This window comes from Scomber japonicus, chromosome 24, assembly GCF_027409825.1.
Source record: "Scomber japonicus isolate fScoJap1 chromosome 24, fScoJap1.pri, whole genome shotgun sequence".
In the NCBI taxonomy this organism is placed as follows: domain Eukaryota; kingdom Metazoa; phylum Chordata; class Actinopteri; order Scombriformes; family Scombridae; genus Scomber; species Scomber japonicus.
This window is the reverse complement of record NC_070601.1, coordinates 6,785,174-6,803,108: the sequence shown is the minus strand read 5'-3', so window position 1 is coordinate 6,803,108 and position 17,935 is coordinate 6,785,174. Positions and strand designations below refer to the sequence as shown.

At 41.7% G+C, this 17,935-nt stretch overlaps 1 protein-coding gene across 1 annotated transcript in view; it reads right to left on the bottom strand.

Moving 5' to 3' along the window:
* Positions 1–11,734: 11,734 nt before the first annotated feature.
* LOC128354360 (Krueppel-like factor 7) overlaps positions 11,735–17,935 on the bottom strand; it is a 33,485-nt gene continuing 27,284 nt past the window's right edge. The window contains exons 3-4 of the mRNA XM_053314597.1: positions 15,329–15,452; positions 11,735–11,786 (exon numbers count right to left, since the gene is read on the bottom strand). Of these exons, the coding sequence (XP_053170572.1) occupies positions 11,735–11,786; positions 15,329–15,452 (176 nt within the window). The remainder of the gene's footprint in view (positions 11,787–15,328; positions 15,453–17,935) is intronic.

The following is a 17,935-nucleotide window of genomic DNA, read 5'->3' as shown; positions in this document are numbered from 1 at the left end:
ATGAACATGCTTTGGAGGACAATGTTGTCTCCCACATACATGTGTCTATCCAGACATAACCAATTTATCACTTGGTCTTTATCAGTAAGTCTTATTACTGTGTCCTCACACATTTACACACACACACTCAAGCCATTAAAAACACAAAGTCAATGGACTCAGACAAGCAGCCTCATGTAGCCTATTGCTTTAATATCTGCAGGCATTCTCGCCACAATAAAAAAGAGCTATGGGAGTGCTTCTATCGACTGTGACGAGCAGTGTTGCTAATACTGCATGGGGAATTCTCCAGGAAGGCAATCACACAGGTAATCCACCCTTGGAGTAGAACATATTAGAGTCTATACCATATTTAAACTGTTATTTTTTTATTTCCATGACAGCAGGTGCAGGAAGAAAAAAATCTTAATTTTAAATTGACTGCAGAGGAAATGTATGTAACTGAGTCAAGAATTGTGGAAAAAGTCAATATAACATGTTATTTTGTGCAGCAAATGTATAGTACACATCTTTAAAAAATATATTTCTACCTAAAATAGGGACATGTCTGCAGCTGTAAATACCTGGACACATATTTTCTTCTTTCTTCTGACAGTGTCAGCATAGAGACACACAGGGTAGGGGGATGGATAGATGGGTATTGAGTATAAAATCCCACTTCCCTGCGGAAATCTCAGCAGGTAAAAGCAGATTGCAGCTGTTGGATGAAATCCATGAATTTAGGAAATGGTCTTCCTGCCACATTGAGAGCCATGCATTTTTTGGAGGGTAGAGGAGAAATTGTGTCATGGCTTTTTGAATAGGTTTCACAGTCGAGTGGAAAATGGGATAGTCAAACCAAAATTGGAGTTCTGGAGCCAGGTGTACCGGTTGTCCTTAAGTAAAAGCTAACTGGTGACAACATAAGTGCTCATTTGTGGAAATCACAACCCTGAATTACAATGAAAATGTATAATTTTAATGTAGAAATAACAATTAGTTTGTCATTATTTATACATACACTAAACTAGCTTGCAACCTGTTTTGATTGAGGAGTAAAAGAGGTCAGAATGGAATTTGTTCAGCACATCTGACCTGGCATTAAAATGCTGATGTAAACTCCAAAAAAATACCTCCAAGAACTGTTTGTGCCAATTACATTTAACTAAATGACCACATAACTGTAGGTTAGCTGAAATGGTTTGGTTTTTTGACAATGTAAGTGCTATCAAATCTGAAATACACATATTTAGCCATCCATGCAAACGAATAAAGGAAAGTCATACATTTACAAAGGATTTGCAGCCCTGTAAAACTTGTTCTTTGAAGTTCTGTTACAGCTTGTGATGCTACAGTGACAAGACATGTCTCAGGTTGTAATGACGCAACCCAATTTAGTAAACCACAAGTTTGAATCTAGTCTCTGTGAACGTATGACTGACTTTACACACAAAGGATTTAGCAGTCACTGGTGCAACCCATTCCTGTGGTTTTTCCCCATCACCAATATGAAATCGACTCTCTCTCTCAGTCAAGCTGTGTTTGATAAGAAAGGAAAAGTAAAATCTTCCCTTGTCTTTTTATTGTGGCACTGTGCATCGTGCCAAACAGTGCTCGCAATCTCCAGTAGGATATGAAGATCTTAAATCCTTACCCATTAAAACTTCACTTGAGACACTCTGTGTTCTCCACAGCCAGTTGTAAAGTACAAATATCGAGGAGATGTGAGTGACTCTGAGGCTGCATTTTTATAGCCGAGACGTTCATTCTGTAGTGCACTCGGAGGGCTAATCCCACTCTCCGAGGAGAGAGGTAGGTATTGGCTTTGATGATAGAAATGGATTAAACAGATTACATTAAAGGCCCGTCTAATTGAACCAATCTATCCTGATTCTGCCGCTGTAAGATAAATGATGAGAAGGCCAGATAGTATATATAGGTCGTGTGTTTGTGAGTCTGGCTCTGGGTTTTTCTGTGGACATTTACAGGCTCGCCTAGAAAATACAGCAAAAGCACGTTCTCCTTGCAAAGAGAGGTCCTATGTATTGAAGAATATTTCATTTAATATTCATACAACATTCCTACTTTTTTTATATCTGTGCTCCTACTATTTATTTCTGGACTGTCTTTATTCCTTTCTGCCAAGATAAAATGAACACTTACCAATATATTCAGCCAGTATTGTCTCTATTATTAAATAGCTAATATCAGCCTGCCAGCCGGGTTTGATTTCAATATCTATAAATTTAGTTTTTTTGGTGCATTCAGGTACTTGTAATGTAAAACCATTGCTGGAAAAGGCAATATTACTCCACTATATCCACGCTTTCTTAATAATCTCCCAGGTTAGATTCCTCCCAAATTCTAGCTTGTCAGTGCTTTTTTAACAGCTCATTCTAAAATCCTCCATGTCAAAGCTTCTTTGAATGCTTCAATAACGAATCCCTAGAATCTACTAAATGTAACTTTTGACAAAAAAAGTAAAGGACAGAAAATATCTACACTGATGGTTTCACCATCTTAATTGGGTAGTAAATCTTTGCAAGTTGGTTTGTATGTGATTCAAATGGATTTTAAAAAACATGTAGTATGCTTTGGACAATTCCTAGTAATGTGAATGCATAGGTAATGGGCTCAAACATGCAAAACCACCACACCCTTAAAGTGCTGCTAATGCACTAGATGAATTTTATTAGTCTGATATTCAGTGCAGAATTTTAGTGTTTTATGATGGTCTAAATGCTGCAAAATCTAAAGGGAAGCACTGAAAACCTTTTGACAAAAAAAGATGTAATACACTTTATAGTCAGTGTATATTTTGCTATTGCGCTCCTTCACTCCTCACAGAGTGGCAGCTCAAACAAATCAAATTCTGAAAGCTTACATAAGACGGACCAGCACAAAAGAAGTCACTTCTGCACAAGCACATTGTGACTCATCTGTCCTTCTCAATAAAGAAGTGTCTGCTTTCTTTATCGTTCAGATGATTACTTCTCTGTGTGTACCTGTCCTCTCAGGAAGGGTCAGTATTGACTGTGTCCAGTTGAAGAGAGCATGATAGGGTGACCTTTCCTTCCAACCTCGTTATCAACGTGGACTCATTAAGCAGGACTGTTTAATTAGCAGTGGAATGGTAATCAAGGAGGAGTCGGGACCTAGGTCATAGACATGGATCAATGGTCTAAAGGGAGCCATTGCATTCGGCAACAAGGGGCTTTTATACATATGTGCAACATGTGCATGCAGTAAGCTAATGCATACATTCATACACATGTATTTTTTTTAGTTGGGTCACAGTGCATGTTACATTTTGCACAAATTTCTTATGGATATTATGATTAGACCAATATGGGTTTTTCAAATAAATGCGTCTGCAGTCAGTATTTTATGCCAAAACTGATATCTGTAAATTTGACAAGCATTAGTTTAGTCTTTTTTTTAAAGTTCCCCCAGACATATTGTTCCTCCAAAAAAGTGCAATTACCTAATTAAAAACCTTAAAGTCACATCTATTCCTTTTTCCTTCATTGAATATGAAAATGATGGATAAGTAAATATTGTTCAATATTAAAGCTTAACTGCTGAACCAAAGATGATTCCTCCTTCACTGCAAAGTTCAACATCATGCTTGTGAAAGCATATCAATGAATACAGAGAAACGTTCCCCCTTCAGATAAATGTGAAAATGGCTGTCAAACTCTGCACATACATCTGCACAGTGAATCTCACAAAACCAAGTGAAGTAACAATAAGCAAAACCCATTTGAATGGAGAGGAACTTTAAGACTGATGTTTAAAATAAATACAATTTCCCTTCACTGCAACTAAAAGACCATAAGAGCCCAAAACCCAGAACACACAAATAAATAGGGTGTCCACCTACTTGTGGCCCGAAAGTTCAAGTTTTATTGTAGGTATTACAAATTCCATGCCACCAGTGACTCCATGTGATCAAACCATTCCTGTCATAATAGCAGGAAACACCACTGCGAGACTAATATCTGCCTTTTATTAAAATCCAAGTGCAGCGGCAAACTGATAAAACAGTGTAACCCTGGCTGACACATGCTTCAGCACTCGCTCACAAAAGTGTGTGCAAACATGCGCGTATTGAAACTCACACACAAACATTCAAACACAGGCAAAGAAATGCGAGGCAGGAGCCAACAGCCGCTGCACCTGGTGAGATCCAAGTGAAAGTGAGAAGCATAAAAAAGAGCTGAACGCTCAGGTCTGTTGATCTATTTTTACCGCAGAGCAGGGGGCAGAGGGAGAGAGAGAGCTTCCTGCATAATGCATGGCCTTGTAGAGCAGCACTGGCTTTTACACTGCGCTCTCTCACTGGGCTTCCAGGTGTCTGTGCTGTCTGTCAAGCAGGCAGTATATAGGAGAGCCAGGTGCTCTCACACGGTGCTCTGGTTGATCTCTCTCAGAGGGCAAGGCCACCAGCCTATCCAGCTGCTCGTTCCCTCTCTCCAAACACAAGATCTCTGTCTGTGTATCAAATCAAATCTATCCATATGAACTGCATTCAGCAGCTGGAGGAAGAAATGAGAACACATACGTACACATTATACATTGCCCCAGATGGAAAGGGAAAACACTTTAAAAACAGAACGCTACATCTGGGACAAATGCACACTATTGTTTCAAGGGTTGTGTAGAAAGTCTTCTTCTTCTTTCTTTTTTTTTTTGGGGGGGGGGGTCTGTGCTTTGGTAACTCATGAATTTAAAAAAAAAAAAACACCAACACAGTGTGGTTCCAAATTTAGCACAGAAGATGTTTCTTTTGGGAGATAAAAACAATGCAAAATCCAGTGTAGTCCCGAATACAATTGTACTGCTAAATAACAAGCAAATGTCTAATATTCTTTGATTGATTCTGGTTGCAAAGTTCTGGGTTGAAACCATCTCACTTGCTGTAAGAAAACAACTTTTGATATTACACTTTGACACTATTAAATAACTGCGATTTGGTTTGGAAAGAGCCTATCTGAGCATCCCTAAAGGGGGTTGGGCTGCTGCTGGGCATCACGATGAGGGAGACTAATGAAAGCTTGATGAGGATGCTTCTCTGAATCCACCAGGATGATTAGGCTTTAATTACAGAGGGCCACCTCGACATATTCCCTATAATTGGAAATATCTAAGCACTTGGCTGCTCGTGGCATGAAACCAAAGAATCCATGCCTTACAACCCCTTTGTAGGACAAGCCTCATTCTCATTTTAGATGAACTCTGCTCTGTGTAGGCATCGCAAGAGGAGATTTTGAGGCGCTCCAGATTGAAGCTTGTCTTCATGCGGATCAGTTGCTAAGTAGTTCTATGTAATCGTAGTAAGGAGTTCTTGTTATCACCAGAGTCAGAGTGCACTGTCGGTCTAAGCATGGAATAAGATATTGTGAGGGAGGCTTTAAACTTGTAGCTCTTCTTCCCAGTATACTGGCATCTCCACATTGCCAGATGTGACAATAACATCCCCATATGGCTGCCAAACGCCTACAAGACACCCATAGGCATTGGCAGCTCTCTCGGTGAAATCTTTTGTTGCACAACCACATGAAAAAAAAAGGGTTTTATGTTTTGCCGGTTAAGTGAATCACTGCCTTGCACGAAGAATCGGTCTTTTCTTTCATTACAGTTGCTTCAATTCAACGTCGGTCACACCATTTATACCTTCCTTCAATGGCGTGAGCTGTGGCTGAATCATTGTATATAAAACAAAAACAAGATTTCTGAATGTGCTCAGGTGTTTCGGCGGTGAATAGTGGAGCGGAGACAGTAGACGACTCAAGGGCAAGCCGATAAGCCTTCAGGATCCAACAATGAGATGTCTGAAATGTCTGGAAATTAAAATCAAATCTGTCCCGTGGTCTTAATTTTTGGCATTACTGAATGTTACATTTGCTTTTTATAGTCAATTTTTACTACAGATTAAGATTGTTTACAGAACTTTTGGTAATAGCCTTTAAATTCATTCTCAGTTGGAACATTATGTTGAATTTAGCATTGTAGATACTAAAATACTCACTCTGTAATTGCTAGGAATAAACAGTATGTACACATACACACACACATTTTATGTGTGGAATATCACAACAAGATAATATCATGGGATGGTTTAATCCTGTTGTCCTACCAGATTTACATAGATGCTATCATTTGATGCAGATGAATGGAAGCAAACAGAGGGGACAGGGTTATGGAGTACATGTAACGGAGCATTCAACAGCTCTGTTTATCAACTCCGCTTTTCTATTATTCAGATTATTCTGCTTGGGATCCCTGGTGTAATTAGCCGGATAACAAATCTACCTCTTTCCACACTGCCTATGCATTGATTCTGTTTTATTCACCAGCTGTCGAGTCCTATTAGAAAAGAGGGAAATGTGTGGGAACGTGTGCATTTTCAATTCTAACTGCTGTCCAGCTCACTTTAACCAAAATGAAGCCGATCAAGTTCATCATATATTACTGCATGACGGAGTACTTGTGGACGTATGTGTGACCGCTTTATGTGTTGATGTAAATGGGGCTCTTTCTCTGCCGAACCATATTAAGACCATTTAGCTCTGCAGTGAGCTCACATACAACCTCATTTCCACCACATGTAATGAAAATGACGATCCGGAAGCACTCATGGGACGGGTGACCTTTATTGAAAAATGACTCCACCGTCTCTAATTTCATAACGTGTCTCTGAAATGGACGTAGTAGGTGTAGTTAGGTAGATAATGTGCATCTGCCTGTAATTACAGATAAAAGAACATTAACTTTGACAGATACATGTAAGCTTCTTGATGAGGGTGCCCATTTCAATTAGGGAGCATTAAATGAAACAAAAAACCTTATGGGAGTTTCTCACTGCCAGACCCAAGGAGAATTAATACGCTGTATAGGGCCATTTACCAGGCAGTAATTACTCCCTAATTAGCCATTAGTTATTCGATTACCCTTTTATCAACTAGTCATGGTCAAAAGGCAGGAATAGCGGATAAGTCATCACCTTGGTTGGTAACAGATGTAATTAACATGCCGTAGATCCCTCAGAGGGAGTGTGCATTCAGGCAAAGTGAAGGTATTCTGGCCCATTTTCTGTGTTTGATCAAAAGGAACGATAAATCAGAGGCGTTTTTTTTTTTAATATTCATCCAGGGGTGATTTGCTGCAAATAGCAGAAAGAGGAGGGTGTAAATTAATTTTCCTGCCCACTTTTTACCCAGTTGGTTTGCAGATTTAACTGCGCAACTGAAGCACCAACCAAAAACCCACCCATTGCTTAAAAGCCCTCTGGTCAGTGAGAGTAAAAGCGAAAGGGTGTGTGAATGTACTCTGAGCGGTCATTGTTAGCCAACTAAATGGTTCTGTGATTGAGACTTGATAAGAAATCATTAAATATTCTAAGAGGAGATGGATGATTAGGTGCATATTGTTGCAGGATGAAACCGCCATTAACAGACCAGCCAAGAACTCCATGAATACTCCATGCCAAACTGCTTCTACCATTTATTACACATAATTACATTCTTAAATAAAAACGATTCACCGAACAGTTCCTTGCATAGAGATATTACAATACCAATTTAAAAAAGGAATTATGAAACAAACCAGTAACAAAAATAAATCTTTCTCATTTTTCCATAATAAAGAACATTATCGTACCCATACATCATAATATACAAATGATAAATTTGAAACACTTTCTACAGCGAAAAAAAGGAAAGGAGAAAGACAACGGAGGAAAAAGGTGGAGGAGGGTGCGAGGGAGGGAAAGGAGGGAGTCGGACAGAGGAGAGGAGTTGAAAGGGATCATATCTGAGAAAATGGAAGGGGGGGTGGGGGGGGGGGGCGTGAGAGGGAGGGGGAGGCGATGAGGGAATGCTGGTAGAAAAAGGGGGTGCGTTTGATTTGAAATTCAGACCTGGTGGAAACAGAAGTGGTGTCACACATAGTAATGTGTGTCCCCCCCCCCCACACTCCTCCTCCTTTCCTCTGCTGAGAGCGAAAAGCTGCAGTCTGGATCTCTGACTCTCACAAGGTGGCATGAAAAACAGTGAAAAACACACAAGGAGAACGGAGAGAGAGAGTGTGTGTTTGTATGTGTGTGTATGTGTGTGTATTTGTGAGTAGATTCGGTATGTGCTTGTGCATGTGCAGATTTGTATGTTTTTGTGTATTTGCCTGCATGTACTGTACTGTATGAATCTGTGTGTTTAGGGAGTGTCTACATGCGAGGGGTGTGTTTGCATGCCTGCAGTGTGTGTATGCATGTATGTGTGTTTACACCTGTGTATAAAACAGCTACTATACAGACTTTTGTGATCAGCGTTTAATCACCCGGGGTCATTTGTGTGAAGTGTAGTGTACAAGCGGACAGAAAACATCAGATATGCAAGTGATTTTTCCAAAAATTCAGAGTGCAAATACAAATAGACGAAGAACACACAGGCACAGCAGAATTGACAATCATTCATTAAGATGACACAGAACTGAACCGCATCCTCGGAGACGACATGAAACAACCTTTTGAGAAAAACACATTCACATTTGATCTCCCAGTTTTTTTTTTTGCCGGAGCACCCCCGGAGAAAAATCGTTTGTTTATGTCAAGTCACAAGAGTCAGACCAAATTTAAACTGTCCTGTAATTGGGATATTTCCACGTCTCGGCTCCTCAAAAACTCTCAGTGAATGTGAAAAATTAACACATTCAGTGTCTCAGTCCAAAATCCTCGGCTGTTTATGATTGGTACAGAACATGAACAAAACATATGCACATTCCCACACATTCGCAACCATTCAATTCAACAGGAGAGTGTTTTTGTGCCCCGTTGAAATATTGAAACACACAAGTACCTAGAGCTGCCATTGCTGATACATATTTAACTCACAGGTTAAACTGCTATTCTTCATTTTTATCTTCCACACGGAGATTTGGCCTGCGCAGGAAAAACCTGCTAACCTGCCGTGACATTTCCATTTCCAACCGCACATTTTTAGATCGTCTTCAAACCAAACTGTCAGTATCTGTGACTTTAATTAATGCCAACAAACATAAAGAATGACTGGTAGCATTGAGAGTGTGTAAGCTGCAACCTGTAGTAGAAGGCCCATGACAATTTTTGGTCTCCTTAAAAATAAACCAGCAGTTAAAACTTGCGTCTTTGCAATATTGTGTATAAAAGGGAGTGTGAGTTGTTCCTTCACATTAAAAAAAGGGAGTGTTCCCTATTAATGCAAAGCAGGAGTTGACTATGTATCTGCTTCCAGAGCTGCAGACAGATCATGTCTAGATATGACTGAGCTGGGCTGCATTCATACCCGAAATTGAAATGCGCCTCTGGTATACAGAGCAAAATCAATTTTCTGTCTCCCTTGCCAAAAGCAGACTGCTGTGCGCCTCATTTGCCTCAAAGTATTAAAAGTTTGTAAAATAAAGAACAAACACTTTGACAGAGCTCCCAGTCGAGTTTTTAAGAATCCTGACAAATCTACTTTTGTCCAAACTGCTTGTTTGATTTGTGTGCGCTTTCTGTTTGAGTCCATTTAAAATCCTAAATTCCTTTCTATTCATGGAATAAAAGACATGTCACTTTTCGTGTAAGAAGTGGAATTTATGTCTTTGTTCTATTGGACAAGAGTCAGATCACCAAGGACAAATGTTCCAGTTTTCTAGGAGTGTATGTATGTGTCTGTGTGGGTCTCACTTCATTGCAGTTTCATGAGCTGATGGGGCAGTTATCATTGCTGACTGAGCAGATCCCTTCAGCCACCCGCTGGAAATCTGCACTCATGACCTCCCGCCGGTCCGGCACGACCAGTAAAGTGTGTAGTAACTTGTGAAAAGCTACCAGCTGTGACTAGCTAAGTCAAACTGTTCATTTCTAATGTGAAAAAGAGAAACTATAAACACATGTGGTGTCTGGTATGATTTTACCAGTTATGATCACAACCCTGTTCAAGTGTTTTCTTGGGCCCAGCAAAATGTACAGACTTACAACAGATACATTCACATTGATTTGCTCGGAGAAGAGCCACCCAATTGATTGAATTTGTTTGTCTTCCTACAAGTCCTTCCACATCCAACAAGTCTGCATCCAGACATACGTGTACAGGGTCAGGAAGTCAGCAGGAATGTTCTTGGATATGCATAGGGCCTGATTAGAAGAGCTGTTGAATGTTGCTTTCTGAAATCAAGTCTTAAGAGCTGTGAATTTGGAAGAGTTCTCCATGTGTGGTGTGAACGGGACTAAACCCTCCTCGACCCAGTGGCTAGTTAGGTGCCAATCACTCTCAAAGGCCAAAGAGATCATTTCAGGCATCTACAGTAGACACTTCTGCTTTTTTGGCTGCATCCAATGGTCTTTTCAATTGTCTTTTTTTTAACAAATAGGAGAATCTTTTCTTAGAAACAATATAGCCTTTACATACATAGTGATCTTGTTTGCGCTCGGTGTGCTATCGCAGTCGGCTAGCTGCTTCGACTTGTGCATGTGGCTGTCCATGCTCTGATGGCATGTGAGAGCCAGCGTTTAGTGCGTCCCAAATTGTCTCCTAGTTAGTCCAAGACATTGGGGCTTTTTTTTTTTTTTTACAAAAAGTTTGCAAAGAGTCAATTGTGCAACAGTTTTTTTGACAACAACTCATAAGAGCCAAAATCCTGGAGAGGAAAAACACTCTTAGGAACTGTGTCTCTTGAGATGCTCGGTTTCAGCTGACATTCTAGGAGATGAACAGTCTTTCCCAGAGTAGATTAGTTAGCCTCATCCAGTGTTAACCCTCAACAGATGATGTTCATAAAGCCAGTCAGCCCTCCGGGTGACCTCAATCAGTCTTTTCAGCACATCAGTGCAACACACTCCCATCTTCAAGTCTTTGGGGAATCCAATCTAACGCTCTGTTCAAACAAGTGCTCCGATGCCATCGAACCAGAAGGATTTATAAATGGATCCAGTTAGCAGATGTGAAAGGTCAGATGAAAAATTGTCAAATTATTATCTGTCCAATATATAGATAATAAAACCTGTGACGAATTGTAAAGGCTGTGGCAAGTTTGAGGGAGTGAAAGCCAGCTTTCTTGCTCGCTAAACCCTGTGAGATGATGTTTGGCTACTGTTGGAGATGATCTGTGCTCTTCAGCTTAGAGGAGATGAAGACTTGAATATACAGTGCGAACAGCAATCCTGCTGTCAGTGCACTTATTTTACAACTGGTCCAGTTTGGCATCCTTGTACTCTGGCACGTGGAGCACTGCTGCATGAACAGGGCTGACATTTTGGAAGCGTTTTAATCAAGGGACAATTGCAAAGTCTGCAAAAGGACGACTTAAACAAAGAGCTGCCAACTACAGGCATGTGGTCCACCATTCATCATGTGACATCCCCTCTGAAACGCATAAGACGGGTGGGATGGAGCGTCTGTATCGTCCACGCGACAACACTGGGAGACATTTGTGAGGTGACGACGTGTCACTGTGGAATCATGGACCAACTGTTTGAGCACAGATTGACAGAGTCACTTATGAGCCGTCTGTCTGCCTGCCTGTGTTTCTGTCTGTAGTCAGCGTCCCTGTGCGGTGCCTCTCCCTCCACTCCAGTCCAGAATGGCCAAATCTGGTGTTTTTTGAGTCCATCCCGCTGTCCCCTTCAGACATCCATAATGTTATTTTTCTGCAGATGATGCGCCCTCTCTTTTCTTCCACTCCGCCTCCATCCCCTTCCCCTCTCTTCCACTCCCGCTGACCTCTCTTGAATTCCTCAGATGTGCCTCTTCATGTGTAGCGCCAAGTGATCCGACCGTGAGAAACACCTGCAACCAAAGAGAGAGAAACAGAGAGCAGCTTGTTAGCTTGTTACCAATGCAGGGGAAAGAAGTTTGTTTTGTCGATTGAGCTAAATGTTGCTGTTAGCTAGTGAGTACTGAGCCACTAATGCACATGCAATTAGTATATGTGTAACTAATTCATAATCAGCATTTTCAGCAGCACTCCTAATGACTTCAGCTGCGCCATGAATAACTAGAGAGCCCGCAGATGGATCTGTTGAAACAGTGTGGAGGGGGGTGAAGAGGAAAAAAAAAAAAAAAGCAGCAAGCAAAACATGTGCTGTAAAATGATAGCTAAATTAGATGAATCGACGCCTCTCATCTGAAATCAGGCTTGCAGAATTGCTGGGGCGTAGCTGCACATTGAAAAGTGAAATTGCCCTGGAAGTACACTGGCCTATTTTTTTTTCCATGAGGGTTTTTAAAAAAATGTTTGATTACTTCAACCTGATTGCCACAAATTGACATAATGTATGCTTTCAGCTGGTGTTTTGTTTACTCCACTCCACAGATGCAGCTATCATATGAGACCTACTTTGCCATCAGTGTTACTGGATCAACAGTATTTCTGTTCCATGTGTGCTGAACTAAGACTACAGCTCTATTCCCAGGAGAAAAAGTGCTTTGCAAAAAGTGTTGCTTTCTCTGAGGTAATTGGGGGGCTGCATGTTCTGCTGATAAGTGTGTTGAGGAATATTTGACATGGAGGCTTGTTTTACTTGTGTGCATTTCATAATGTCATTTTTTCTTAGTGGAAGGTCTAAAAATTATATCTGAGTTGAAGGTAAATCTAATGTAATCTGCTTGTTACACCAGCATTAAGACTCTAGAGTTTATCCTTTGATGTAATACCGACCCCTAAGCACAGTTTTACATTTGCAGCCAAATATGTTTTAAATAGTCTTTTTTTAATGTATATTTGCCAATACTCCTTACATCAAGCAATGGAATACTAAATCAAATTCAACAATAGATAATGCAGTTTAATGTACCCTTGTGAACAAAATAGCATTTAAATATAAATCCCTCATTTGCGAGTCAGACTCCATCTCACAGTTCTGCAACTGTTGATTTTTTTTTTTTGTCTTCAGTTTTGTTTTTTGACGCCAGTTTCAGATTGGCTCTTTCCACTGAGACAGAGGCAACTGTCTAAGATGTCAAGATGAATCAGTGTTTGGCCAAGAGGGGGAGTTACACTGTGATGAGCCACCAGTCATCTGTCTTACTGTCACACCTGCATGCATGTGTGTGAGTGTGTGTGTGTCTTTTTTGTGTGTGCTTTTTTTTTGCGTATGAGTGTGTGCGTGCGAACAAACACATGTGGGATTAATGACTGGCTCAGGAGACGTTCAGGAGTGTTTTTTTTTGTGTGTGTTTCACTGTGCGTGTGTGTGTGTGTGTGCTCTGTGAGACAGATGGTAAAGTATGAGTCACGACTCGGGGGCACGACACCAGCTGGCACACCGTGGGTCTGTCTCCTCCTCCCCTCCTCTCACCCCCCACCACCATCCTCAATCTTCCACCCCGTCTTCTCTGTCTCCCCTGTTTCCCCTCTTCCTTCATCTCAGCAGGGTGTATGTGTGTGTTTGTGTGTGTGTGTGTGGAGCTGGAGGGGTTGGGCGCCTTGTGACACATGACAGAGGTGGGCCCGAATTAGGGATGTGCCTGCAGGGGGGTCTGGCAGTGGGGGGAGGTGGGAAGTCATGGGGGAGGGCTGAGGGATACTGTATTTACAGTCTGTCCAGCTGAGACCTGATTAAGTTGACACTGCTTGGCCCTCTGCTGCCACTCACTCATTCACACACACACACACACACACACACGAGGGCAAAGGACCCCAGGTGAAGAGGGACTTCTTTTTGTCCTTTGGTAATTAATCTATACATGATTCAAGAGGTCGCAAATGCAATAAATCTTTTGTGACATTTCTGTGACAATAAATCACATCTTTGTGAATTTAATAATACCAAAAAAAAAACGGTACTTACATGCAGAAAAAAAAATTAATACTTAATTAACATTAATTAAATCCTGTCATGAAACAGCAAAATCTACCAAAATAGCACATATGTGTGTTATGAAACCATTGTGCTCATATTTAGAGAATTTACCAGTGCAGCGGGGATGTAGGTGTAAAAGTGTACTAATAGTATATTAAAGTGTTTATAAAGCTGGAGAGAATTTATAGAACCATATAATATACAGTAAAAATGACCTTTCCACCCAAACTTTCACCTGGGACACCGTAGACAAAATTGCTCAGAGACCCCCGAGGTGTCAGTGAGGGACGGATCTCAGACAGAAGGCTGTAATTAAAATAGGAGGAATAAAGATTTTTGTGTCTGAGACAAGAAGATCTTTTTATAGCAAATAATGGCCCCTGAATGCTTGATGATTCTGTCGGTGGAGCCACATTTTAAAGGGAGCTCGACAAATTAACATTTTTGCTGCGCTTCATAATTAAACAGACGCAGCGGTGGCTAATTAACAAGCCGATGTCGCAGGCAAATTACATTGGATCAACTCCTCAAAGTGACAGAGCACCTCTATACCTCTGTTTGAGATTAGGAGGGTCTTTTGTGATTTCCAAGATAGTAAACAGGAAGTGGAAAAATGGTCCAAAAGATACATCACCCCATCTACTGAACGATTACATTTTTTTTGGAACGATTTTCACACAGACACAGAAAAGCTTGTGTGTGGCCCTGCTGGTCAGTTGGATCTGCTCAAGGACACTCAGTGCTCAGGTCACACAGGATAAGACCTGGATTCATCCGTTTCCAGGAAAGTCTCTCCAATCACTGGGCCAGCTTGAGGCTTTATTTACAGTAACACACACACCTGTATTTTGGGTCATGCTGGCTTTGGAATTTCTCCAGATACATTTTTTTTTCCCTTTACGTGTGCAGCACATCAAAAATGTTACCATTGTAGAATAAGGAATCATTTTTAAAAGGTTTATAAGCTGCAACTACTAACTTAATTCAACACACAAAGTATTTCTAGATACTTCTAGAGCCAAACAATCTGGCAACCCACTGGTTATTAGCTTTTAACAGATACATAAAACATTGATAATGCCATTATTTTTATAAAGCATAATCTATTAGAGACTGCTGCCCAAACCCTCAGATTCAAATTAATATTTCATATCAGTGACGTTTGGGAGCTCCACAACCATTTTACACCTCTGCCCCTGGTGTGAAAGCAGCCTCAAAATCAAGCCCACTATTAATATGCTACACAGGGTCCAACGTAGGCACCCTTTGTATTCCCATTGAAAGATTGAGCAGGTTGGGTCTTGCTTGTGTTGCAGAGGAGCACTCATTAGTAATCCTGCCAGCACACTTTTAAACTGGGTCAGTACCAAACACAATTTGGGTGTGTTACCAGCATCTTGTAGCGCTACTTTACGAAACCAAACTGTGTACAAAACACAACAGGAAAAATAACCCCTTTGGAAAAGTGGATGATAAACATGTAAAGGGGGAGAGGAAAGGGGGGGAGAAGTTGCATTTTTGACAGACCTGTCACAGTGGTTGCACTTAAAAGGCTTGGCGCCGGTGTGTTTGCGGTAGTGCCTCGTCAGCTCGTCGCTCCGGGCGAATCGCCACTCACAGCCCTCCCACGAGCACTTGTACGGCTTCTCACCTGGGGAATGAAAAAAAAAAAGAACACACACACACACACACACTTGTTATAATGCTCATCTGCCAATCACATACTTATTTGTCTCTGCTCTTTTGTGGTCATGCAAAAAGCCTGCGTGGTGGCTGCTGGCTTGAAATCCTAAATCCAGATAATTGGCTTATGTCCAGAGAATTTATTTCAAAAGACTACATCCTGAATGCAATTTTTATATTTCACTGATAAACATCCCTCTGCCCCCTATTTTACTTTTTTTTTTACAGGGGTTGAAAAGAGAGCAAGGCAATGTTTAACACTGGGATGGAGAAGCTCCCACTGGTCTCCAAATCTTGCTGAACACGCAGAAGAGGAGCATAGGGTAGAGAGAAGTGGAGCGAGAGAAGAAGAAGAAGAAGAAGTGGAGAGCGAGAGGATGAAGGGGGGAAGGTGGGAGGGGTGGAGGAGGGGAGGTGGAGAGGAGGGGGATTAGAGGCAGGGAGAGAAAGGTGGATGAGAGAGTGAGAAGAGGAGGTGAGAGGGAAAAGTGGAGTAGAAGAGAAGTGCTGCAGAAGTGGATTAAGGCAGAGGAGGAGGCTGCAGATATGCCGGCAGGGGAGGGGTGGTGATAATTAGGCCAGTCGCACGGCATAATGGCAAGGAGACCACAATCTGCCAGCTGCGTCCAGCTCTGAAGATGTCACCTGCATCAGTCACATCCCATCTGGACTGGTACTCATGGTTGAATACAGACACACTGACACACTGACCAGCTCTGCTTGAGTGCTTTCGGCACAAAAAACGGCTTAATTTGTTGAATGTGATTATCAAAAGGGACTCAATCAATAGATCAAATGCTTTGTGAAGACAGTCAAGATAAAAAAAAAGTGCTCGGTGTGACACAGCAGTGGTTTTCTTGCTATTATTTCTACCAGCTGTTGAAGAAATTCACTCATTGTGTGCACACTTGTGCATGGGGATGAACCTAAAGAGAAATCAATAATATACAGTACTGCTGAGCCCCAATTTAAGTTAAATGCAATGCAAGTTGATAGTGTTGTTCTGAGATTTGAAGCTGAATGGCACGAGCCGAAGCAAATAAACAACAAAAATCTGTTGACATGTGACCCCTCTCAAATATCCTCGGCGAGTAGTCGCGTTACGGACCACTCCATTAGCAGGAATCATGTTGGGTTTGATGGCGAGAAGCAGAGGTGCATTAGGTTACAGCAGTGATGAGATGATAAATGAACAAGTAGGGAAAGTATGACATCCAGTCAGCAGTCATGAAATAGCAAAAACATCATTAATGAATATACATTTTTCTTTTAAAGACATTACCTAATCACTTCAATTTGACACTAAAAAACTCTACAGTGATGTATGCAATACATTATTTATGGCAGATAATTCAATGAGCAATTTTCTGTTTATAAAAAAGGTGTTGAGTTTAAGTGGTTTTGGTTTAAAGACACAGAAATTGCTCCTGTCCCCTTCCTTCCATCCATCCATGCATGTATGTCCCCATTGTGGACACATATCTCTTCATACTGCCTCACTTCCCAGAAACACCCAGAGCAGCAGGTCTGGGCCATCCGGCTCTGGCCAATGAAATTCCCGGGAGGCAGGGATGCCTGACTGTGTTGCCTAGCAACGGCAGCGAGGGGGCGGGGTGTGTGTGTGTGTGTGTGTGTGTGAGTGAAGGAGAGAGGGGGGTGTGCTGAAACATGAGGAGGCAGTAGTCAGTGCAGCTGGCTGGATCTGGCAACGGCACGCCGCCATGCCACCGGCCAATTACCGAGCACGCTGGCAGAGCACGGAGGCAGTTGCCTAGCGACGGTAACTGTAGAGCTGTACGGGGCAAGGGGAGGGAGGGGCGGTGCTGGGGTGGCAGTAGTAGTGGTGGTAGTAGTGGTGGTGGTGAAGGAGGAGGGGGACTGTGTGTGTGTGGGGGGGGGGGGGGGGGGAGTGGGGGCACTAAAAGACCAGAGCCTGCAGCAGTACATAACCACTCAGCTACAGACTCCTCCAACGATACGCTGCCCCCCGTTGCCTAGCAACAGCACCCCACCTCCACCCCCACCCCCACCCCCACCCTCCCCCGCTCTCCTCTCCCTCAAGATGCCCTCGTACAAACAGGCAAGTACAGCAGGTACACACAAACACACACACACACACACACACACAAGAACGGGAATGCTACTTTTAAAATACAATGTTAAATACAATCTGGATGATTGGCAGTTTAAAATGGCAATCAGTAGCCTAATCCACAAGATTAAGCCGAATTGAGCAACCTAATCTGATTATGCTCTGTTACTTTTGGATTACTTTGCCTGTAAAACATATAATGTAGATTATGAAACTAAGTGGATTATTTCTTCTGGTTTGAAGAATCAGGATTGTGGACAGTGCTGTTGTTAAAAACCATTATGTATTCTGCATTATTAAATAAGATCCCCATTAGCTGACACTTTTTCAGAAAAAATAATGTGCAAACCAAATGCTTT